The following is a 25,530-nucleotide window of genomic DNA, read 5'->3' as shown; positions in this document are numbered from 1 at the left end:
CGCATGATGTACTGACTAAGCCAGCCAGGAACCCCTGAATACATTTTATTATTTTTTTGTGTGCTTTTTTTTTTAAGTTTATTTCTTTATTTTGAGAGAGACAGAAAGAGTCAAGTAGGAGAGGGGCAGAGAGAGGGCGAGAGAGAGAGAATCCCAAGCAGGCTGTGTGCTGTCAGCTTGACCTCGTGAACAATGAGATCGTGACCTGAGCTGAATGCTTAATAGACCGAGCCACCCAGGCCCCCCATCTCTGAATACCTTTTAAATGTGTATAGATTGCCTGAACAGGTATCAGGTTTTATTTTGTGGATTGTACCTAAGCATTTGTCTTCAGAGTCTTTCATTCATAGTGCCAGGCTTTTGTTTGTTTGTTAATTCATCTCCTTGTTCATCGGCACACTTTTTTTGTTTCACTAAAATTTCTTCCTTTATTAGCAGAGTTACCAGTTTCCAAACACTAGGATGCATATTTGTAACTGAGCTTTGAAGTACATTGTAAAAGCCCTTCGACACTGTTGGTTATTGGCATAGTGTCACAGTTCACTGATAGACATCCTAAAGTTCTATAGGAAATGTTGGTTCAAAACTCGGTGCCAGTGTAGAGACCATTTTGAGGGCTAAGATTTATATAAAATGAGTGTAGTGTGTCAGTGGAAAAATGAACCAAACCCTCAACCATTTGTCTTTTTAACTTTGCTAAAATGTTTGCCCCCAAAATGCTTGCAGCAAAGATGTTTCTGGTGATAGTACCTAGAGCCATTGAAGTTCTGTTTTCTAACAAATTCACCTGTAAACATAAGTTTCTAGTGTGGCCAGTTGTAAATACCTGTTTCGGTAAGCACTGACTTTTACAGTCAACAGAAAAGTTACTAGTCGTTCATCAAATGTGAAATGTCAGCTTCTGAAATATACAACCGATATGATTTTCACTAAGTGCAGCATTAACTTTCTGCTTACCAAATGGAATTCCCAGTAGCTATTAGCATCACCACCCCCCCCCCCCACCCCACGTCTGTCCCCATCACCCACTCCCAACAGCCCTTTTCCCTGTGGTCAGTTACTCCAGGCCCCAAAGAGGGTGAAGGTACCTCCTCAGAGGTGGATTAGCATAAAGCTGATGAAGTTTAAGTTTTAGGGCCTCTCCCTTGCATATAGGCCCTTTCCAAGATTTTATGCCTAATTTTGCTTTTTGCAATTTTTTTTAAAGATATCTCTTCAAGTTGTATGAACTTCAGGCCCACAAAATCTGGATGTACCCCTAGATAGGTTTCTTCCACCTGAAATCATGTCCTCAGTGTTGTTGCACTGCTGAAAAACCAGCCTGGGGTTTATTGTTCAACTCGCTGAGTTATTTATGCCTGGCTTTCTTCCTTGCAGAGTTTCTGACCTCCGGTGCCAAGCCACCACACTTGTCTGCAGAGTTCCAGGAAAACATAGGCCTGGGTGTTTCTGGTCAGGCCCCTGTATGCTCTCTCAGCTCCCCCACTGAGCTCTGTCAGCACACAGCACTTGTTGGGCTAGGCACTTTAGAGGAACATGAAGGCCAAATTTTGAAAATTGGGTTCCTAGTGGTCCATGCAGAGTATGCATGTCCTTTTGTACTCTGCACAGAGCCATAAATAGAATTTTGTACTTACACAGTGGAACAAAGAATGCAATTGCCAGAGTTAATACCTAATCTTTAAAAAATTTAATGAGTATAGCATAGGAAGTTTCCTAAATATTAGGGTATCTTGTCATTAGTAAAAATGAGCCTCTGGCCCTTTACCAAATTGTATGATTTCATTAAACAAAAATGAATTTTTATAAAATTTAAATAAATCTTAATACATTTTCCCCTGTCCTGCTGTAAGGCATTAATGACAAAGGAATTATTCATCTGTATAAGCCATGTCTTATATTATTCTTATTTTCTCTGTGAAGTTATAATAACTCAGGCAATTTTATATTTTTTTATGAAGGGTATTTTTGGGAAGATACCAGCATAGTGTCCTTTTAAAGGCTTTTTTCTCCTCAAAAAAAAAAAAAGAATGCTCAGTTTCCATTTTCCTCTTCCCCTCCCCCTTTCCCTTTCTTTCCTTTCTTTTGTCCTGTTTCTTTTTTTGCCTTTCCCTTCCCTTCTCAAAGAACTCCATCCTAAAGCCCTCTTCACAATTACCATCCACAGGAAGATGTTCAAGCATGGAGTGTGGGAACCCTGTTCGTTATGAGGGGGGCATCTGTGTGAGGGATGGGGTACAGCCCAGCTTGAGATGTCAGAACCCAAATAAGCTTGGGGGGTCATCTGTGCAAGAGAAGGAATAACAGCACCCAGAGATTAGATACAATCAACTAGGGCAATTGGTCAAATAGATAAATATATTAAGAATAACAAGAACTCGATTTCTTAACAACAGACAAGAGATTTATACAAATTAAAGGAAAAAAGTGAGAATTAACCCTGTGGTTTGGATTGGATTTGGAAATATTAGTGTGAACTAATCATGTTCATTATGTAGAAATAGCTACAGTAATCTAGATGTAAACGTGTGTGTGTGTGTGTGTGTGTGTGTGTGTGTGTGTGTGTTCATATGTGTACCTACATAGGTTCTCTAGCTCTGTCTACAGAGAGGGCTTAGGAGCAGAAACACCCCAATAATAGCGAGCATATTGACCACCTAATCTTGGTTTCTAAATGCCATTCTCCCCAAAAAGAAACCAGAACTGGATCAGGGAAAGTACAAGATAAGTTTGAAACATCTTGTTGGGCCAGAAACCAAGGAAGTACTTACAGAATCATGAGAACATAACAAAAGGCACAAAGGGCACCGATGCCATCTTATCTTGCAAGGGCTTCCATTAATCAAATTCAGGATAATTTGGGCATCAAAATGATAGTAGTCAGTAATAACCCTTTTTTCAAGTTTATTATTTATTTTGAGAGAGACAGGGACAGCACGAGTGGAGGAGGGGAGACAAGGCTCAAACCCATGAACCGTGAGATCATGACCTGAGGAAATCAAGTCAGACACTTAAGCTACTGAGCCACCAGGCACCCCAATAACCCTTTAAATAAATTGAGAATCTGTGAGTCCATATTATAAAAATAAATAATGGATAAATCACACATTTGATAAGAGGAAGGGTTTTATCCAGTTTCAAAGTAATCCCACACAGATAATTAGTAATCACAAAGGAAAACAGACTGACTTCACAGTAGAGAATCTGTGCAGCCACTACCTTAATCACATGACCTGAATGAGCAGCCTAAGTAATGGGACAAATGGAATTTTTGTGCCACCCAATAAAAGAATGCTAGAACAAGAACCCAGTATCAGTTCTGTGACTTTTGCCAAATTTTTTAATCTGAATCACAGGAAAAGATCAGATGAACTCAAATTTAAGGACACTCCACAGGAAAAACTGGCCGGTAATCTTCAAAAGTGTCAGTCATAAAAGCCAAGGACATACAGATGAACTGTTTGGGATTAAAGGAGACTACAGAAACATGTCAGCTGTACCTTTCTGCTGCAAAAAAGATAACAGAAATAATGGACAAATCTTGAATGAGATCTGAGGATGGCAGGAATATATGAGTATTGATTTCCTGATTTGATGGTCCTATTGTGTTTATGTAGGAGAAAATCTTTGTAGAAAATACACATTAAAGTTTTCAGAGGGAAAAATGAAAACAACAGAAAAATTAAGTTTTGGGGCTCCTGGCAGGCTGTGTCAGAAGAGGGTGTCACTCCTGATCTCGGGGCCAGGAGTTCGAGCCCCATAGTGCATGTAGAGGTTACTAAAAAAAATAAACTTAAAAATGTTAGCTTAAAAAATATATTTGAAAAAATAAAGTATTCAGAAGGTGATGGAGGAAGGCAACTTTCAAGTGGTTCGGGGAAGAGAAAAACTATGTTGTCATACTGTACTTACAGCTCTTCTGTAAGTTTGACATTGTTTCAAAATAAAATTTTAAAATTGCTAAAGTCATATTATTTAACTATTCAAATTTTCAGAGTACATGTAGATTTTAGGCATTACTTGATAAAATGGTGGGTATATTTGGACCTTGAAGTCTGTCCTAAGAGTTGTCAATGGTGTGGTCCATCCTGATGTCTTTCAGACAGCTTGAAATGTGTTTATTTGCAGCTGTTATGATCTGGTTCACTTTTTAAGTCTACTATAGGTAGTCATTTAAATAATAAAATCCCCTTTTTAAGGTTATTATTCTACAATGCAAATATCAAAGTCAAATGAGTAATGAAGTCCTTGGCCCTGAAGAGATCTCTCCTGAAAACTACTGCAACAACTTGCACGAGAAACAGCAGGCAGAATAAGCTTAGTGTTCACACTAGCGAACCTGTCACTTCACCTTTACTCTAACATTAGCTATAAAGTTTGGTGTCTTCTCTGTCAGAAAAAAAAAAAAGGGATGAGTACATACTTTTCCATGACACACAAGCTAGTTTTTATATCATTTGTGTTTTAAATTGTTGGGTTGGACTACGCTAATTTCCAGAGCAACACCGCTGCCTGCCATTTTCTGGTGGAAAGCTCTTTTAAGGGGATTTACCTGGGGATGAAATGTGATTGCATCTCTGCAGTTGTTCATGGCACTTCCTGAACAGTCCAGCAGGTGGTAGTCTAGGAGAGGAACAGTTCTCATTCTGCACCACCCCCCCACCCCCACCCCCATCAGGAAAACAGAAAGAATGTGGACTCAGCAATGTGCCCTCTCTTTTCTGGCATAAGAATGGGATTTCCAAGGTTGTTCTTTCAAAATGGGTACTTAGGCATACAGAGTGTTACAAGAAAGGAGCCAATATACATTTGTGTGTATCTGTGACTAGGCAGGATCCCAGAGCTCAAAAAAAAATTTTTTTTTTATTTCCAGAAGTCCCGCTGGTTTTATATCTCTTTGCCCTGATTTCTGTGACATGGCTTTGGGGAGGCCTGCACATGGCTTACAGACACTTCTGGATGTTGGTCCTCTTTGTCATTTTCAACAGTCTACAGGTAAGCTTACAATCTGGTTGCTGGTGGAACACATGTATGCTCATGAACACGGGCATGGAGTTTCAATGTAAAGGAATCAAGTGTCTACACGTAGGTGAATTTGTACACACAACATCACGCAGAGTTGCAGAATAAAATGATGAAGGGCTAAATCTTTAATACCTAAAATATGGCTGGGCTTCTAACTTGCTGTTTATACTGATAATATAAAGGGTAAAATATTTACCCTCCTTTATTTAGATAACATCTGAGTAACTACAAAAACATATTTCTTTTTCAGCAGGATTGATGTTTATAAACTTTGCAGCAGGTAACCATGGACGGTGGCTGTGTCTAGATGTTAGAGCAATTGAAGAGTGAAATAGATAGCAGTGTTCAAGCAGTCCACTCTTACGCCTGGTGCTTAGTGAAATGAGAGTGTTTTGGTTCACTGAAAAATGATTGACATCCTCTAAGTCTGGCAATGCCCAGCTTAAATTAGTTTTGTGAGCGTGCTTGGATAGCATAACTAGGAATTATATAACTATAGCAAAAATTAAAGCTGACTTTTTTAGTGCTTTTGTTAAATGGAAAAAAGTTGCACCCTGAAATTAACAAATGGAACAAATGAACTCATTTTCCTTATTTTCCAAAGTGAAAAGGTCTGTCCCAGACCAAAATAATATCTTGAATTTACCAAAGATCTCTCTAAAAACTCCTTATTTGGACCACCATGTTGCAAGGAACATGAGTAGAGAAACCTATTAGGATTACAGCATACAACTGAAACGAGACTCAAAGCATATTTTGATTTCATTTTAAGGATTTTAAGGAAACAAATTATTTAGTGACAGCATATCTTCCAGCCCAGTGCCTAAGCAAATCATAAGATGGATTTAGGAAGGACAGAAAATACAAAGTAACTTGAAAGTTTGGCATCAGGTTGATACAAGGAGGTATGTAGACATCTCTGTATAGCCACAGAGACCATCAAGCACCTGCTGCTGGCACATTGTGTTAGTGCTACAGTCCCAGGGTGGAGGGGACAGGCCTGCTCCTTTACAACGTGATGATTCAAGGGAGTAAACAGTTAGCGGTTAGAATACACTATGCCGGGTGCCGTGCAAACAAAAGGGTTGAGTGAAACACCTGTTAACTCCTGCAAGTGCTAGCATTTGAGATGAGCCCCAGAAGTGAGCCCTTCAGATCAGAGGCCCTGTCTGGTCAGCTTTGAATCCCAGGGGTCTATTGGAACTAACACCAAGGTCCACACTGGCAGCCTGCAGATGTATTTTATTTGGTGGACACACAGTGGTATACAGAACAGTGTTTTAAATTGTTTCATATTTGGGGGCAGCTGGGTGGCTCAGTCATTGAGAGTCCCAACTTCAGCTCAGGTCATGATCTCACCGTTTGTGAATTCAAGCCCCACATCAGGCTTGCTGCTGTCCGCACGAAGCCTGCTTCGGATCTTCTGTCCCCCTCCCTCTCTGCCCGTCCCCCTGTTCTCAAAAATAGAAAAATAAAACATTAAAAAAAACTCTTTAAAAAATTGTTTAATATTTGCTGCAAACTTTTAAAATTGAGAAATCTCACATAAAAACTTGAATTTCTGGCTTTTCTTTAATAGCAGTACTGCTTGGCAGCAATTGGCAAGTCCTAAGTGGATGCTTCCCCCTTTAGATGGGGCATGTGATCTTATTATACATGGGATAGACTTCGTTCATTCACTTTACCTGCCATTGAGTTTGCAATACCTTTAATGTTAAGTAAGTGATGAGCATATGGTTAGAGATGAGTATTTCAGGCAGAGAAACAGTGTTAGTCTGGGCAGTACAAAAGGGAACTGATTAATCTTACCGAGATTTAGAGAAGAGTTGGGGTGAGGGTGGCAAGAAGAAAGCCTTTGCAGTTCGGAAGGTAATGCTGGGAGCCGAGACAGACGAGGGTAAGTTGGCCTCAGTGCCATGTTACCATGCTTTGGAAGGGATGTTGAACTTCAGCTTTTAAGCAGTAGGAAGCCATCAAAGTTGGAGTTTTTATTTGTTTTGCTCTGATTTGTTTTTAAAATTTTTTAAATTTTGATTGGGAATGACTTGCTTGTACTACTTTTTAGAAGGATGACTGGGAAACATTTAGGAGGGTAATGAAATATGGAACAGCTCCAGTTAGAGGTGGGCTCCTATCATATAGTCCAGCCTATAATATTTCAGCAGCATACCTGGGAATAGAGAGCAGGTAACAGGTTTGAGAATTGTAAAGACAACCATTAATGGAATTTGGTTAGCCAATAAAATGTAGGGATGTGGAGTATCCGAGAGCAACATCATTTAGAAATGCCAGGCTCAGGTGAATGGCTGGGTACCAACATCTTTAGTCAACATGAAGATCACATCAGGCATAGGGTTCTAGGAAATACGCAGTGAGGTTGGTGAGTTGGTAAGATGTGGGAGTCATTGGTAAAGTTAATTTTAGTTAATAATTGTATAATAATTAATAATTTAGTAACTAGGTTTTAGGAGAGAGCTACAGAAAGAGATAATTAATGAAAGGGAACTAGAATAGAAGAGTTTGGAGTTTCTGGTAGAAAAGAAAGTTTCAGAAGAAAACAATACTAACTAACTGTCAAGTGCAGCAGAGAAGATAAATAGGCTGAGGACCGAGGGGCATTGTGGTGCAGTGCAGTGTTCCCCACCTGTGGCTTGCAGCAAAATCATGTAAAGGGCTTGTTGAAACACAGGTTGTCAGGCCCCACACCGAGAGTTTCTGATACAGTAGATCTGAGCAGGTCTGGAAATTTGCTTTTCTAGCGGTTTCCCAGATGATGCTGAGACAGCCAGGCTAGGGACCACAGTTTGAGAACTGCTGATATAGTGAACATGATCCTAACTCCACCAATCTATCCAGCTGACTTTAGTTGAGTCATGGATACAAATTTTTTTCTACTTTCTTCATCTGTGAAATAGGAATACATACTATTTAGGATTATGGTGTGATTTAATTAAATGGCATAACATATTAAGCAATTGTACTGTACCTCACATGAGGAGCAATTATTTTTATCCAAGAAGTTTAATGGAGTATAGAAAGAGATAAAGAAAGTAATAGCTTAGGAAGGATGTTTGGCTGGTTGGTTCAAAGGAGATTTTTTGTTTCTGTTTTCTTGTGAAAAGAACCAACAAAAAAGGAGAAACTGACAAGTGGAAGAAAGAAAGACTCTTTGCTGTGGCAAGATCGTGGACAGGGCAGGAAGAACAGAAGTGATAGAGGGAGGAGAGATGTTTCTCTCTCTGAGGCTAGGGAGAGAGGGAGGAACATGGAAAACCATTTGGAAGCTGGAAGTGAGGAAAGTTGGAATTTGCATCTAATGCTCTCTCTTTTCTCTGAAAGTCAAGAAGCAAGGACATTTGTTGAGAAAAATGGGTTGAAAGCTTGAGCTAAAAGTGGTAAAAAGTTCAGAGAAGTTTCTAGGCAGAAAGTAAATAGCAAACTATGGTGGGTTGGAAGATAGATGGTCAAGAAACAGACTGCTTAGAGAGAAATTGGAGGGATTCAGTAGAGGTTAGACACCTCAAATCCATGATTGAACCAGTCACCAGCAATTAAATAAATGTGAACCTCAAGGTTAAGATGGTAGCCAGTATCACCTATCAAACCACATATACACGAAAAAGTCTGTGGAGCACTTATGCAAGTTTACTAATAAACGAGGACTGTTGGACATTAAACTATGTTTCATGGTGAGATATAAGCGTAATTGTTATGGCCTGTTTCTTAGAGGAACTTAATCAAAGCTAAGTATATGTAAAAACTAAAAACATCTCAAACGCATATTTAATGAGTTTCATTCCATCTCTGTGACACTCTTGAAGCCACGAGCTTATGTGCCATTCTGGCACACCAGTACCTTCCTGGTACCAGTGCTCAGTTAATCATTCCTAAAAGAAATGCCTGTTAAGAAATACTTGAGGGGCGCCTGGGTGGCTCAGTCGGTTAAGCATCCAACTTCGGCTCAGGTCCGTAAGTTCGCGCCCCACATCGGGCTCTGTGCTGACCGCTCAGAGCCTGGAGCCTGTTTCAGATTCTGTGTCTCCCCCTCCCTACCCCTCCCCCGTTCATGCTCTGTTTCTCTCTGTCTCAAAAATAAATAAACGTTAAAAAAATTTTTTTGTTAAAAAAAGAAACACTTGAAAAATATGATTTCCCTATGGTTCGTTGGAGTTCATTTAGTTTGTAAACTGTCTCATGTCGTCAACTTGGGCATTTTTATAGAATATGGCAAATGGTAGTAAGATCTTCCAAGTATGTTCCATGAAGACTTAGTGGTTAGTATTATTTTTTATTGGCTTTGTATTTTTTTTAACTGACTTTTGTCAATATCTGCACCCACAAAAGTGTGTATCTTATGCTTGGCTACTCTATTTTGCTCAAAGGGGATTCCTGCTTCATTTTTTTATCCAGATTATTATTATGTGATAGAGACTATTATTTTATCCAGACTATTATTATGTGATTAGGTGCCCAGAGACTAACAGATGAAAGTTATCTTTTTATAATAATCTGAATTTTTGTATATTTATTGTTTGATGAAATTTTAAAAAGGGAATCTTTTAGTTTGTTTGTTTTTAAAGTAAACTCTACCCCCAACATGGGGGCTCGAACTACCACCCAAGATCAAGGGTCGCATGTTCCATCGACTGAGCCAGCCAGGCACCCTTAAAAGGAAATCTTTAAAAAAAATTTTTTTTTATTTGAGTATAGTTGACACACAATGTTACATTAGTTTCAAGTGTACAACATAGTGATTCAACATCTCTGTACACATTATGCTGTGTTGACCATAAGTGTAATTACTGTCACTATACAGCGCTATTATGATATCATTGACTGTGTTCTATATGCTGTGCCTTTTATTGCTGTGACTTATTCTATAACTGGAAGCCTGTGTCTCCCACTCCTCTTCACTCATTATGCCTATCCTCCCACCCCCACTTCCCTCCTGGCAATCATCAGTTTGTTTTCTGTTTTTAGAGGTCTGGTTCTGCTTTTTGTTTCTTTGTTTATTCTTTTTTTTTTAATTCCACATGTAAGTGAAATCATATGGTATTTATCTTTCATATTCTGTCTTATTTCACTTAGCATAATACTCTCTAGGTCCAAATGGCACTGTCTCATTCTTTTTTAAGGCTGCATAATATTTCATTGTATATAAGTATTACATCTTCCTTATCCACTTGTCCATCAGTGGGCACTTAAGTCTTCCATATTTTGGCTATTGTAAATAATGCTGCAGTAAACATAGGGGTGCCTATATCTTTCAAATTAGTGTTTTTGTTTTCTTTGGGTAAATACCTAGTTGTAGATTTATTGGGTCATATGGGATTTCTGTTTTTAATTTTTTGAAGAACTTCCTTAGTGTTTTCCACAGTGTCTATACCAATTTACATTCCCACCAACAGGGTATGAGGGTTCCTTTTTCTACACATCTCCTCCAACACTTGTTATATCTTGCCTTTTTTTTTTTTTATCATAACCATTCTCACAGGTATAAGGTGATATCTTAACTGTGGTTTTGATCTGCATTTTCCTGATGAGTAGTGATGTTGCACACCTTCTCCTGTGTCTATGGACATAGACATGGGTTCAAGCCCCACATCAGGCTCTGTGCTGACAACTCAGAGCCTGGAGCCTGCTAAGGATTCTGTATGTGTATCTCTCTCTGCCCCTCCCCTGCTCATGCTCTGTTTTTCTGTCTCAAAAATAATTAAAAATAAAAATAAATAAATAAGGGAATCTTGATCACTTGAAATATTATCAGGAATTTCTTGATCACTTTCTGAAGATTCAGGGTTGAGCTACCAAGCAGCTAATACATTTGAGCTTTTAAGAAAATGTGTATGAAGTACTTTACAAAGCATGATGGATACAAATGCAAAGTGAGTTTAGAAAAATTATTCTAAATTTGTCTGCTATTATTTTTATTGCTTAATATCTTATTGACCATGGTGGTACCACCAGTGCAAGACTCACCTCCTATCAGCTTTCTTACCCCAGGATGGAAGGAGCTTATTCCCCAGTAGGAAAATCCTTTAAGACTTAAATTACCCTCACCTTGGATCACCGACTATGCAGAAACCAGTCACATGTGAAAGGTACTCTGGCCATACTTGGGTCATGAGCAGTCTCCATCAGTAGAAGGAGTTCAATTGTTATCACAAAAACTACATAGAATGGAATTCCCACCAGAAGAAATGATGCTTTTATCAATAAAAGAAGGGCAACAGTGGTAGGTGGGCCATTGTAACAGATGTCCACTATACGTATTTTCTGAATTTCTTGTTCATTGATATAAGTTGGGATAAGGCCAAAGACAGCTATTGTCAAATCACTGGGATATTTCGTTGATGTGACCTCAGTTTATTATGAATATCCTTGTTATCTATCATCTAACGAAATGTCTCTATAGTCCACAAGAAATTCATAAGGGACCACATTTAATTTTTTTTTTAATTCCCTGATCCATTAATCCAATTATCTTTGTTTTTTTTAAAGGGAGTTGAATTTATTTCTAAGATTTGTGTTCATACTTATACATCACAGCTTTCTTAAACTGTTTAGCCCAAGGTATATCCAAACGGTGTAACAATAATGGGAACAATCACAAGAGTTTATCCTCAGCTGCTAGGCATTGCTTGAACCCTGTCAGTTGTTAAAATATGGAAATGGCTAGGGTTTAAACTCTTTGCCTATGTCCCAGGCTTAATCTAGGAGAATCCCCAGACTTCCAGCAGCTGAAAGGTTAATGCGTGGCCAGATAGGGAGCCTCCAGGATCCTAACTCCAGCTCTAGACCTCCAGCCATTCTGATTGGTCAGTGTAGGTGCCACATTCATCACACATTTTGCATATCACTCCTAGCTTAATTTCGTTCTAAAGTATTTTCTATTTTTAACTGGAACCAGTCAGATTCAGACTTAAACACAGCATTTATTTCAGATTTTCTTCTAGGGCTGCCTTACTAACTGACAATTTTTTCACATGTGTAGGGAATCCCATATAGGATAAGGGTAGCCAGCAATATCAGGCATGAGCTTCTTAAAGATGCTGGAAAACACGTTTTTGGAAAAGATTCATATACATATAAGAACATTTCCAAAAACTGAAATGCATTCTTGGAATGCATAAGCTGGCAAGGGAGCAGAACTTTACATAGTATTGGGATATGACACTTCTCAGAATGTGAGTTATGAGACCACATTGTTCAGAGTCCTGTTTGACTCTCTCTGTCTGTAACTGGCTTATACATGTTCGTTTATACAAGCATCTGGTCTCGAGATGTTCCCTAGCAATTTTTGAACCATTCGCTATTTCAGAGAAGGGAGTTACAACATGGAATTTGTAGCTAAAAATATATAGCCTATGTTCAAATTTAAGATCAGCTGGTTAAAATCATTTTTATTCCTCACCCCATGTCTTAAACATTAGGCTAGGAAATAAGTAACTCAAAGGTAGAAACAGTTTCTTTTACTTTTTTATTTATTTATTTTTTTTTTTTTGGTGGTAACTAGAGGTTGTTTGGTTGTTTTTTTTTTAATGTTTATTTTGAGAGACAGAGAGAGCTTGAGCAGGGGAGGGGCAGAGAGAGAGGGAGAGAGAGAATTCCAAGCAGCCTTCGCACTAACAGCCAGGCTTCATCTCCCAGAATGGAACAGTGAGGTCATGATCTGAGTCGAAATCAAGAGTCGGACTTTTAACCGACTGTGCCACCCAGGTGCCCCAACTAGACTGTTTTGAACACATAAATATTCTTTTAATACAGAAAAATAGTGTTTATTTTCTTACTCCTCTTTCTTTCCTTCCCTCCTTCTTTCCCCTTATGTCCTTTCTTCCTTCCTTGTTTTCCACGTATCTCTTGTCATTATATATTGAATTTCAGCTTTAAAACTAATGCCTTCTCTTATGAAGAAATTCTCCCAAAGGAAAATAGTCCTTGAGGTATCATAAGAAATGGAACATGTTTCTGTGCTCAGGAAACATACAGAGTTCATTGCAAATGGAATAGAGAAGAAAATTAATAATCCTCCATTAATTTTCTTCTGTGAGAATTCCTACTTAGCATCCAGAGGGGTTCAGTGCAGGTGTCGGCTTAGATACAGTACATATTTAGTCTTGGCTGCTTCCTTTTGAGGATAAACAGCTCTTGGGAAATACACATTGTTAAATAATCAGTTACAGAGGACTAATTGTTTCAAGGCACTCTCTTTGCAATTGCTTTCCAACAGCCAACAGTAATAAGAAGTGTCACTTTGTTTCCATTGGAGACTAGCACATGAACTATTCATGAAGAGTGGAAAAGCAATCTTCCCAGAAAACCCTGGAATAAACATGTTGAAGCCAGGGGAGGTTGGGACTCTTTCATTGATTTGTCCCAGAGCCATGTCAAGTTAAGTGAAAAAAAAAAAAAAAAAAAAAAAAAAAAATAGCTACACTCCTTTTGTAGCGTGAGATGGAGAGACTAATGAATGCCTGGTGTGCTCTTCAACATCCCAGAACATTTCTATAACTTTACAAATAAATATACAGAAGCTAAGACAAGGAGGTGTATTTAAATTGTCTTGATTAGGTCATACCACTGTCTAATGTTCAGTAACATCTGGGCTTGGGAATCATCTTTCTGTTTTCCTATAGTAAACTTCTTAACTCTATTTGACAATAAATGACAACATCTAACGTTGCCTTCTCATTACCCTGTTGATTGGCCAGGCAGGGCTCTTGAGACAGACTGCAGGATTTTCACTTTTGTTTGTACTAGGTTTTGTAAATAAAAGTGTCAGAGTCTGATCTGCCAGTGGGTATCTTCCACGAATACATTGTTACTAATGAAGGGACTGTATAGACTACCTTTTGACACCTGGCTTCATCCTTGCAAAACAGCTGCCTCCATTTCTCCTGCCCTAATGTTTCCATTTCAGAACTTTTTCTGTGCCCTTTCTGATCACATTTTTTGCATTTCAACCATGTAGTATGCCCTCCTGGACTTGCAGGGCCCTTATCTCACCAGTGAAAAGATCTAGCACTCCTCTGATCCTTGAAATCACAATGCCACAAGAATTAGAGTAAACAAGCCACTTACCCCCTTTTGTTAAAACAGTTTTGGGAGAACACAGCCAGCAGTTAACATTGGAGCCATATTTCCCCTGGTCATTCAGATTCTTTGCCTTTGTGTTAATTCATAATTTTTCCAGGGTGTAAAATTTTATTCCTATCTCTTGTATTACTCAAATATTGGGATGGGATCAATATATATTTTTGTAAATACATTTTATATGTATATGTTATGGTAAAATTCAATGCTGAGCTGCCAGATGCAATGCAATGAGGATGCAGTTAAGTGTCTTTTTTTTTTTTTAATTTTTTTAATGTTTATTTATTTTTGACAGAGAGAGGGAGACAGAACGTGAACAGGGGAGGGGCAGAGAGAGAGAGAGAGACAGAATAGAAGCAGGCTCCAGGCTCTGAGCTGTCAGTACAGAGTCTGATGTGGGGCCCGAACCCACGAACCGTGAGATCATGACCTGAGCCGAAGTCAGACGCTTAACTGACTGAGCCACCCAGATGCCCCAAATGTCTTAAAACCTCTATTGTACCAAAAGACTTGACACCTGCAAGGTTTAGTTACCTACTTTCCAAATGGAGGTAAAATCCAAAAATGCCCTGAATTTTATCCTAGAGATGATATAAAAATATATGGACAAAATATAATGTATAAAGTACATGGTTTATAAATACAAAATATTATAAAAGAATAAATGGGCAAAAGAAATGGTTATCTCCAGAACCACATAAAGACAAATGAGAGGCCAAAAAGAGATTAGTAAGCTTAGCCTTTAAATCCTCTCTTAAGCCACTGATTGATCACTGAATGATCTCATCCACTCACACAGAGGTATTCCCTATATACAGGTGCCATAGTTCCCCTGTGTCCATCATCACAATGCTTATTTTGTGACACGAATCTGCTGTAGTCACTGATCTGCTTTTAAATGTGTAGCGCACGCCTTCAGGTCCAAACAGGTAACTCACGTGAGTGATGTAAGCTTACTGTGAGACTCTCTAGGGTTTGGTGGGGACTGTATAACTGGAGAGTTCAGACCCTTCTGAAAAGCATGCAAATGAAAAAAGCAAACAGGGTGTGGGCCAAACAAAAGATTTTCCAGGGAAAATTCCCCAGGGTCCAACAGAACCTGGCTTTCAGGCTTTGTGGCTAATCTATTTATAGTTTGCCCCCTCCCTTGGGGCAAAGTAAAAGTTTGGGGGATCCAAGTGGCTCAACTGAAAACCTACTGTATTAACTGGAACTCGTCCTGCATGGCAATCTTTGGACTCCATTTCTTCGTTCTCTGGTGCGGTGAGACTGCTGAATTCTCTGCTTAGCTTTTTAGCCTTGGAAGCAGCTGGATTCCAGTAGTTTCCTAACCTTTCCTCCCACACAAAGTCAGCTTTGGAAGTGGCAAATGCCTTTATAGTTCTCTTTTGCTTCAGAATCTTGGCCCCTCAAGTCCTGATTGCCTTAGTAGATTTGTACCCTATTTTTTCGTCTCCCCAACCTGCTCAGATTGCAGCAGGTCCCAGGCTGCAACTTCCTCTTCTGCCTCTAGGCATCTCACTTTGAATTGGAAAATTCCCTAAAGAAAGAAAAAGGGGGGGGGGCAGTGAATGGAGGGCTCCCTGCTGTATGGATTTTGCTTCTGTACAAGATCTTGGCTCCTCAAGTACTAGCTGTTCGGATGACTTTCCTCTGCTCTTTTGTTACTGTCTTTGTTGTTGTTTTATTATTGTACATGTGTGTTTGAAAGTGTTTTCTCCAGCTTGTAGAATTCCACTCAGTGAGGGTTAATCTGATATAAAATCCATCAAAGTCAGGAGCAAAAATCCCCATAAATTTATTTCAACAAGTATCTAATAAATTTTTAGCGTAAACTGAACGCGTGTTGATAAGTAAAGATATTTGGAGCCACTGCAAGTCCTCATATGTGGAGTGGGTGACCTTATAAGACATATGCACTGTGGTGGTGCTCCTGGGAACACCAATGAAGATGTCTACCTGGAACTTTTTTTTTAAGTTTATTTGTTTTAGTAATCTCTGTACCCAGTGTGGGACTCGAATGTACAACCCTGAGATAAGAGTTGCATGGTCGTCCAAATGAGCCAGCCAGGGGCCCCTGTGCCTGGAACTTCTTAAGGTCAGCTGATGAAGAGGGTACTTTATGTTTTATATGTCACACACATGTGTGCACACACACAGAACAAGATCTTCCCACCTATTTCAGCAAACTGAAATAAACCAAAGAAAAACATAATCCACACCGAAGAGAAACTAAAGGCTGCATGTTCCAGAAAGTTACTGCTCTAGGAAATAGGACTACCTTCTTAAAATGTGGATTTAAAAAATGCCAACTAAAATCTTGATGAAAAAAGTTTTAAATGGCATGAATTCACATACAAACCTAAGTTTTTGAAAAATCTTTTTAGATGAACAGATCCAGGAAATTCAGTCTTCATCCTTTAGAATAAAACAATTCTCTGTTACTGTTTTCCTCTGCAGTATTTTAAATAGCATTCTCCAGCTTGAGAAATTACATAAAATAATGGCATTAAAAGACTTTGGAGTACATATACTGTCCTACTAATTTTTAGTTTTGTGATTTTTGGCACGTTCTTTACTTTTTCTGAAATGGGGATGGATACTTCTCCTTAACTTTAGAAGGCATCTGTGGAAATCAACAAAAAATATCTTAAGTTTTTAGCACATAATAGGTGCTTAGTAATGTTAACTATTTTTCTCCTGCCCCTAAGGTGATACCTGCATTTAGTTTAAGATTCTTCTGTCTCTCTCTCTCTCTCTTTTTTTTTAATGTTTATTTATTTTTGAGAGAGAGTGAGAGAGAGCGCTCATGCACGCTTGCTAGAGTGGGGCAGAGAGAGGGGGACCGAAGAGGGCTCTGCACCGACAGCAGGGAGCCCCGATGCGGGGCTCAAACTTACTCTGAGATCATTACCTGAGCCAAAGTTAGACACTCAACCAACCCAGCCACCCAGACGCCTCTAAGATTATTTTCACATAAACAGAAATCCTGAGCTTCAGATCTTCATAGCATATCTCTGAAATCAGCAGCGTTTCTGTAATTGCTGATTATTCAGTCAGTTTAGAATGATGATGATGTCACAGGCCATGTTCACTAAGCTGCCATCTCAGTGATCTTATTTGGCTACAATCCCCAGTGTTTAGATACTATATAAGTATGATGTAGACATAAAATCTATTAGTTATATTTTGTCCTTTGTTCTGTAACATTTTGGAACTCTTATTATAAAGGAGTGATATGGTAGATTATATACATTTTTACCTTATTGTTTGAGCCAATATCATAACACTGGAAATTTTGTATTCATTCACTGAAGAGCATTAATCTCTCTGAAATGTATTTATGAATGTATATGTTAGATGACACATTCCCATGCGTCTATGCTGAATATCTATTATAATAAAAATCAAAACAATAGGGGCACCCAGGTGGCTCAGTCGGTTAAGCCTCTGACTCTTGAACCCAGCTTGGGTCATGATCTCACGGTTCGTGGATTCAAGCCCCGCATCAGGCTCTGCGCTGGCAGTGGAGCCTGCGTGGGATTCTGTCTCCCTCTCTCCCTGCCTCTCCTGTCTCATGCTCACTCTCTTTCTCAAAATAAATTTAAAAAACTGAAAAAAAATCAGAACAATAACAGCTAGTATTTATTGAGTGCTTATTATGTGGAACTGTACTTCTATCATTTAATTTTTACAACAATCCTGTAAAGTAAGGACTGTTATTCTTGCCTTTTTACATACGGAGAGACAGAGGCTTAGAGAAATTGAGTAACTTAGGCAAGATCACACTCCCAGTAAGTCATGAGCTGGGATCCTGTGTACTATGATCAGTTCCCCTACTAGGCTTTGCAATGCTCGAAGACCATAGGACCTCTTGCTTACTTATCCCACGGCATCTCAGCAGAAGGCTGTCTTATAGTAGCTATTCAACAAATGCGTATTAACTTAAAATGTTTGCTGACTTAAAATGTATTAACAAGCAAGATGAATTAAAATGCATTCTGGGTGGCTCAGTTGGTTAAGCATCCGACTTCGGCTCAGGTCATGATCTTGTAGTTCGTGAGTTCGAGTCCCAGGTTGGGCTCTGTGTTGACAGCTCAGAGCCTGGAGCCTGCTTCAGATTCTGTGTCTCCTTGTCTCTGCCCCACTCCCACTCATGCTCTGTCTATCTGTCTGTATCTCTCTCTTGTGAATTAATAAACATTAAATTAATGCATAATAACCATAATTAACATGAATTGTTATTTGGTTACCTTTCACTTATAAAAACTAACGCATTGCAGTAAATGTTCCTTTACTTTAGCATTGATGCCCATTGCAAAGTCACATTCTCCTAGAGAACAGTCTGTCTTTGGCTTAGCTGAAGATCTTTATTGAGGGAACTGGAGGGCAGCGGCAACATCCAGCAGGCTCCAGATGAGACAGAGAGTTCCACAGTGAATATTCTCCCCATAGGTTCTTATATCCTTCATTTCCCTAGTTCTCTAATGTAGCCAGTTTTAATAGAAGTGACCTTAAGCATAGAGTCAAGTTAGCAAGTCACATTCCTGTTGCTTGCTGAGAACATTTGTAAGGACTGAGAGAACAGAAATGGAAACAAAAAATGTGACTCCTATCCCTAAAGGCAGGAAAAGGTAAAAAACAAAAAAACAAAAAATGTGTGGAGGTGGGCGCTTGGGTAGCTCAGTCAGTTTAAGGATCTATTGATTTCAGCTCAGGTCATGGTCTCACAGTGTCTTGAGGTCAAGCCCCACATTGGGCTCTGTGCTCACAGTGCAGAGCCTGCTGGAGATTCTCCCCCTCTCTCTGCCCCTCCCCTGTTCACACCTTCTCTGTCTCTCTCAAAATAAATAAATAAACTTAAAAAAAAAAAAAAAAGTGTGAAGTTATGTCTGTGGCTCCCTTATATCCATCCTTTCTGCCTTTTCTTCCTGTGTGTCACTGTCCCCTCCACTCTCTAAAGCCTACACTTCCAGCCACTGCTGCAACTGAACTGCCTTCCACCTAGATCAATTGCTTCGTCTGTCTTTTTAAATACTGCATAGACCTTCTTGGACAGAAACCTGTGTAGGAGACACACTTACACACTAAGACAGGGCTGGAGGAAATCAAGCATTGGATTGCACGGCCCAGGCTCTAAGCATCTAGGAATCCGGATGTCTGTTCCAAGCAGACCCAGAGGCCATATGCATTGAGCTAAACAGACCAGAGAGAGTGAGTTTCTAAACCTCTGGTAACACTCTCACCCGTGAACTCCACTGTTCTCTGAAGTCTGTAACACACATTACCTTCCAGTGAGTATCAACTGAGTTTAAACATGGCAGCAAATGCACAGTCCAGTTCACCTTTTCTAAGAAAATATTCAAAGTGTCTAGCTTTATGTGCCTCCACTTAATTGATTGTTCCTGTGTGAAGACAAAGACATAGTAAACTTAGCTCTAATTGGGGCTAGGCAGGCAATCTGAAACGATGGAATTACAGAAAAAGAGAAGGAGAACTTCGTATTCACTGGCTGTGATCAGTTCAGGAGGCAATTGTCCTCAATGTGCCTAGGTCTCCTAAAATGAAGTGAGGACATTGGTACTTGACATTGTCTCCCTTTTGCTTGCCTGGTTTCTCTCCCTGTCAAGTATGTATGCAGCCTCTCGTTGGTTGATGTGGTTGCAGCATTTTGTACTGAAGATTTCTTCATCACTGAATATCCACCTCCATCTTCAGCACTACAAGCATTAGAGAAACTCCAGTGGAATAGTGTAGAAAAAAACTTACTAGAATTGTAGGTCCTGATTATTACAACTGTAGTACTGACCTGATCATTTACTGAGAGGAAGCTTTTCAAAGGAATTTTTTCTTTCCTAATTTTTAAAAAATAGTTATTTTTGAGATAGAGAGAGCAGGAGTGGGGGAGGGGCAGAGAGAGAGGGGGCCAGAGGATCTGAAGCAGGCTCTGCACTGACAGCAGCCTGCCTGACATGGGGCTCAAACTCATTAGCCGTGAGATCATGACCTGACCTGAAGTCAGACACTCAACCAACTGAGCCACCCAGGCACCCAGGAAATTTTTCTTTTTAAAATGAAGATTTAAAAGACGCAAATCAAAACTGAATAAATGTACCTATGATTTTTTTCATCAAAAAGCCCTCCTATACTTTTCCCCTTCAAGGCTTGGCAGAATAACAGGTCATGGGGTAACCAGACCTAGTACAGTGAGTTGGAGGGGCAATAGTCTTAGTAAATAAATTTTATAAGAGTTATAAATGCTACTTGATCACAGATGATATGCTTTTAAGATACTCACTTTCATGAGGAATCACTGTAAAAATAAAAAGGAGGTTATACAGGGATGTCTCCCTTTTCAGTGCTCATCCTAAGTATGAAAATTTGGTCCAGGGGGGCACCTGGGTGGCTCAGTCAGTTAAGGGTCTGACTTCAGCTCAGGTCATGATCTCACAGTTCATGAGTTCGAGCCCCTCATCAGGCTCTGCACTGACAGCTCAGAGCCTGGGTCCTGCTTAGGATTCTATGTCTCCCTCTCTCTCTGCCCCTCCACTGCTCACACTCTGTTTCTCTCTCTCAAAAGTAAATAAGCATTAAAAAAATTTTTTTTTTTTAATTTGGTCTAGCATTTCTGAGCCCAGGAAGAATCTGCTTCTTTGTTATTTTATTGTAACAATACTGTATTAGTAACAAGTTAATGTATATTATTTTTCCTATTATTAACAATGATACCTTTACATTTCTCAGTATCTTTTAGAAATGTTTATGCTTGAAACAAATTTAAGTAGTCATCCCTGTGGAGACTTTTCAATATCATATTGTATTCCTGTGATACACTTTTGAGAATTATGTTTGATTTCTGAATACATGCTGACCTATGATACAGTGTTTGGATGTCTCTTCATATGTGGCAATATGCCTTTAGTGTGTGCAGTCTTCAGTAAAATGAAATAAAATGCTACAAGTAAACCAAGATTGACTACAATAGTTGACTATAGATTCTGTACTAGAACCTCTTCCCCATTCTTTTCTTTACCCATGAGCTCCTCTTCAAAAAATAAATCAGAAAAATGTTAGAAGACCATAATGTAGATAGGATCTGCAAGTGCAAGAGATCTCGTGAAGAATGGGTGCCTCTGAATCATTGCTGCAAATTTTCGGGACTTGCTGTATTTATCACCCAAAGTTTTGTATGTTTCACATGCTTGTAAATTCCACTTTTGTCTTTTTTTCCCATGCTTCAATATGTTGTTATTTACGTATAAGTGATACAAGCCACAGTGCTTTGCAACTTGTTGGTTTCTTTTAGTACACTATAATTTAGTACTTTATTCTTTGGATAGAGTCCACAACGGTTTTTTGTTTTGTTGTGTTGTGGGGTTTTTTGTTGTTGTTGTTGTTGTTATTGGGTTTTTTTTGCCTGTAAACCATGTGAATCAAATATTTTATTAGGAAAAGTAGAGTCAGAGAAACAGAAAGGTCATCTCTACCAAAACAAAACCACATTTCACCAGTCCTTTATACTTAATTTCATCTGTGTTCTTCTCTTTCAACATGGAATGCATGTTTTTAATGCAAAAATGAGGAAAAACCAAATATAAAATCTGGTTGAAATCTGGCTTTATTTGAATCACCAAATGGGTTCGTTAATCAGTATGAATTAGCAAAATGGTATATACTCCTGATCTGAATGCTCACTGACAGTGTTTGTTTTTTTTTTAATGTTATCTATTTTTGAGGAACAGAGACCCAGTGCAAGTGGGGGAGGGGCAGAGAGAAGGAGACAGAATCTGAAGCAAGCTGCAGGTTCCCAGTTGTCAGCCCAGAGCCCAGTGCTCCAACCCCAAAATCATGACTCGAGCCAAAGTCGCTTAACCGACTGAGCCACCCAGGCGCACACTAACACTGTTTCTATCTGCTGTTTCCCTTTGTGGACCTGAGAGGAGGAGGCTAGTTCTGTTGCACTATACTCCTCACAGCACTGCTATGCTCATCCCTCTGAATTTTCCAAGAATCCTCCCTGGCTGCAACTACTACCCATCCCATACATGGGATTCATTCCAGTACTGTTCATTCTTTTACACATATCTTCTGAAGATCTAGCAAGAGGATCTCTCATTCTCTACATCCAGAATTCTGAGAGATCCTCTACTTCTCTCTACTGGCATCCAATTACACTTGTAATTCCCTTCTTCCATTTACAGCTGTCACCAGACCCTGTCTAACCTCTGTTTCCCACTTCTCTGGATTTCTGTCTCCCATGACATATTTCGCCTTTTTTGCCCCTTTCCCTACAACTTGGATCATTCGTGGACACCAAAGTATTTTTATCATTCTATCACATTCTCATTGACTAAGTGACCTTAAATCAACTACTTCATCTTATTGGTGAAGTAACCAGGGCTGGACCAATTGACTTTGTAAGTGACTAATTTTTCTTTTTAAAATTTCTACTTTTGGCTGGTGCAGCCACTCTGGAAAACAGTATGGAGGTTCCTCAAAAAATTAAAAATAGAACTACCCTACAACCCAGCAATTGCACTACTAGGTATGTACCCAAGGGATACAGGTATGCTGTTTCAAAGGGACACATGCACCCCCATGTTTATAGCAGCACTAGCAACAATAGCCAAAGTATGGAAAGAGCCCAAATGTCCGTCGATGGATGAATGGATAAAGAAGATGTGGTATATATATACAATGGAGTATTATTCGGCAATCAAAAAGAATGAAATCTTGCCATTTGCAACTACATGGATGGAACTAGAGGGTATTATGCTAAGTGAAATTAGTCAGAGAAGGACAAACATCATATGATTTCACTCATATGAGAACTTTAATACACGGAACAGCTGAACATAAGGGAAGCAAAAACAATATAAAAACAGGGAGGGGGACAAAACAGAAAAGACTCTTAAATATGAAGAACAAACAGAGGGTTACTGGAGGGGTTATCGGAGGGGGGATGGGTTAAATTGGTAAGGAGCCTTAAGGAATCTACTCCTGAAATCATTGTTGCAGTATATGCTCACTAACTTGGATTTAAATTAAAAAAAGAAAATAAAAAAAGAAAAACCGCAAAATAGTAATGTATATATGTAAAATACAAAAAAAAATTCTACTTTTGGGGTACCTGGGTAGCTTAGTTGGTTAAGTGTCCAACTTTGGCTCAGGTCACGACCTCACTTGGTGAGTTGGAGCCCTCCCTCGGGTAAGCTCAAGCCCCACTCCAGGCTCTGCATTCTCGCCCTCTCTCACTCTCTCTGCATGTCATGGGATTCTTTCTCACTCTCTCTGTGCCCCTCGCTCATTCACTCTCTCTCAAATAAATAAATAAATAAATAAATAAATTCTACTTTTCCTATTTATTTTCATTTGGGGTAAAATTGTCTTTGGAGAAGACCATCTATAGCCCAAATATAAACAAACATGTATGAATTTGCCTCAGAAATGAGTTGTATTTGTGGATCATAATGACCCATGAACAAAGCTTTGAACTAGGATTTAGGAATGCCATTAAACAAAACAGAAATGCCATTAAATAATTGTGTGACTTTGACCAAACCATGCAGATGGAATTTCTTCATCTATACATGAATGAAATCAGACAGTATCTTGCCTAACTCTGGAACTTGATGATTCTATTACAAAACTTTATAAAAACGAATAATGCTCTATTTGAGAAGCCAAAAAGTTTTAGAGACATTGTTTTTGCCATTCATTTTGCAAGTACATGTGTTCTTTTCTGCTCTTCTTTTGTTCGGAATTGAAAAGGGAGGCCTGAGAGAGTGAGGTGAGCTCTAGAGGAAAAGGGCTTCGTCTGGGAACTAAACCTGCAAACAACCCCTGGTCCCAGGTCATGTCCTGTGGTCTTCTGGGATATCATGCTTCTTTCTTCATTCGTAGCTATACTCTAAGCTTCTCTCTGCTCAATCGCAGAACTCTCATGAGTTTGCCAAAACTCTGAAATATCAATCACAGGATTAACTAAACAGCACGTTTTTATATTTGAAACCCCAATTTTGCTTTTTTACTAAAACCGCTTTCCTCATCAGTATATTTAAAATATTGAATAACTGTGCAATAAATAGCAAGAGACAGAAATGATTATTTCATAATTACATGCTAAATTGATGATATAAGAATTCCCTATCACTCACTGGATATCATTGGGAAGCTCACTTAATTTCTCTAATGTCTCAGTTTCTCTCTTTCTTTTTTTGTTTTTAAGTTTATTTATTTTGAGAGAGAAAAAAGAGAGAGCGTGTGAGAAGGGCAGAGAACATGGGAGAGAGAGAGAATACCAAGCAGGCTTCACGCTGTCAGCGCAGAGCCCGACACGTGGCTTGAACTCACGAACCAACCGTGAGATCATGACCTGAGCTGACACCAAGAGTCAGACGCTTAACCGACAGAGCCACCCAGGTGCCGCACAGTTTCTCTCTTTCTGAAAATTGTGGCTAAAAATAGTACCTACGTAGCACTGTTGGGAGGATTGAGTGAAATGAGTAACATGTGAAGCATGGCCACGTGTGTGGAGCTGAAAGAATGCTCAGAAAATATGAGCTACTCCCATTGTAATGGTGATGGTTGTTTTCTAGTATTATTTGCAATTATTCTTAGTAATAATAATAGAGAAGTGCATAGAAAGGTCTTGAAAAGCCAGAGATGGCCTTGTGAAAGATGGGGTCGTAGAGCGGGGCCACAGAGTATATACCAAATTTGGATGCGTTCAGAGGAGAGGAAGGTCTTTTCCTGTTCTTCAGATAAAAGGATGGGCAAAGGCACAAGATGGAAGAGAGCATGGTTATCTTTGACTAGCTTAAATGAAGTTTCTGTGGAAGAATGAAAGGAAATAGCACTGAAAAGGCCCTGGGGTAAGCATAGGGTTGGGAAGGGGTGACAGGAGCAAAGCCTTTGTGCCACATTATTATGGCATCTATTAAAAACAATTTAAAGAACTTAAAAAAAAAAAAAAAGCTTAGTAAAAAAAAAAATCATTGTTTTGTAAATACCTTAACCACAGCAAATTTTACACCTGACCTCTTGCATTCCATCCATAAAGACAAGTTCAAAGACAGCCACCCACCAGGGAGTTTCTTTTGCTGAAACACAGGACCTAATCCTGGGCGATCTTGCCCGTCCCACCAACAGTGGCTGACATTGCGAGCCCAGAGCAGCATGAAAGTCATTTGCCATAAATAAGTAATATATAAATGCACTAAATAAAATTGTAATCCAGAGTGTAATCTTCGTGAGACCAGGGGCCCTGACATAAATCTCCCATGCGTCTCACCTCATAGCCTCTCATAGCCTCTCTTAACGCGCGCAGAACCTCCTGAGTTGAATCAGGGGCACTTGGGGCTTAGGACGCTGCACATTAGACACTGAAGTGGAAGCTGATTTAATCCTTAA

At 39.2% G+C, this 25,530-nt stretch overlaps 1 protein-coding gene across 4 annotated transcripts in view; it reads left to right on the top strand.

The window, feature by feature from the left end:
* The window catches only part of ADGRV1 (adhesion G protein-coupled receptor V1), a 567,138-nt gene that overhangs the window by 493,841 nt on the left and 47,767 nt on the right, over positions 1 to 25,530 (top strand). For all 4 annotated transcript variants that reach the window (XM_086696839.1, XM_086696829.1, XM_086696845.1 and 1 more), the window contains one exon: positions 4,874 to 4,995. In XM_086696839.1, coding sequence (XP_086552965.1) covers positions 4,874 to 4,995 — 122 coding nt within the window. The remainder of the gene's footprint in view (positions 1 to 4,873; positions 4,996 to 25,530) is intronic.

Source organism: Puma concolor, chromosome A1 (genome assembly GCF_028749965.1).
Source record: "Puma concolor isolate L17-30 chromosome A1, mPumCon1.1.hap2, whole genome shotgun sequence".
NCBI lineage: Eukaryota > Metazoa > Chordata > Mammalia > Carnivora > Felidae > Puma > Puma concolor.
Note: the sequence above shows the minus strand (reverse complement) of the source record. Positions and strands in the feature narration are given on the sequence as shown.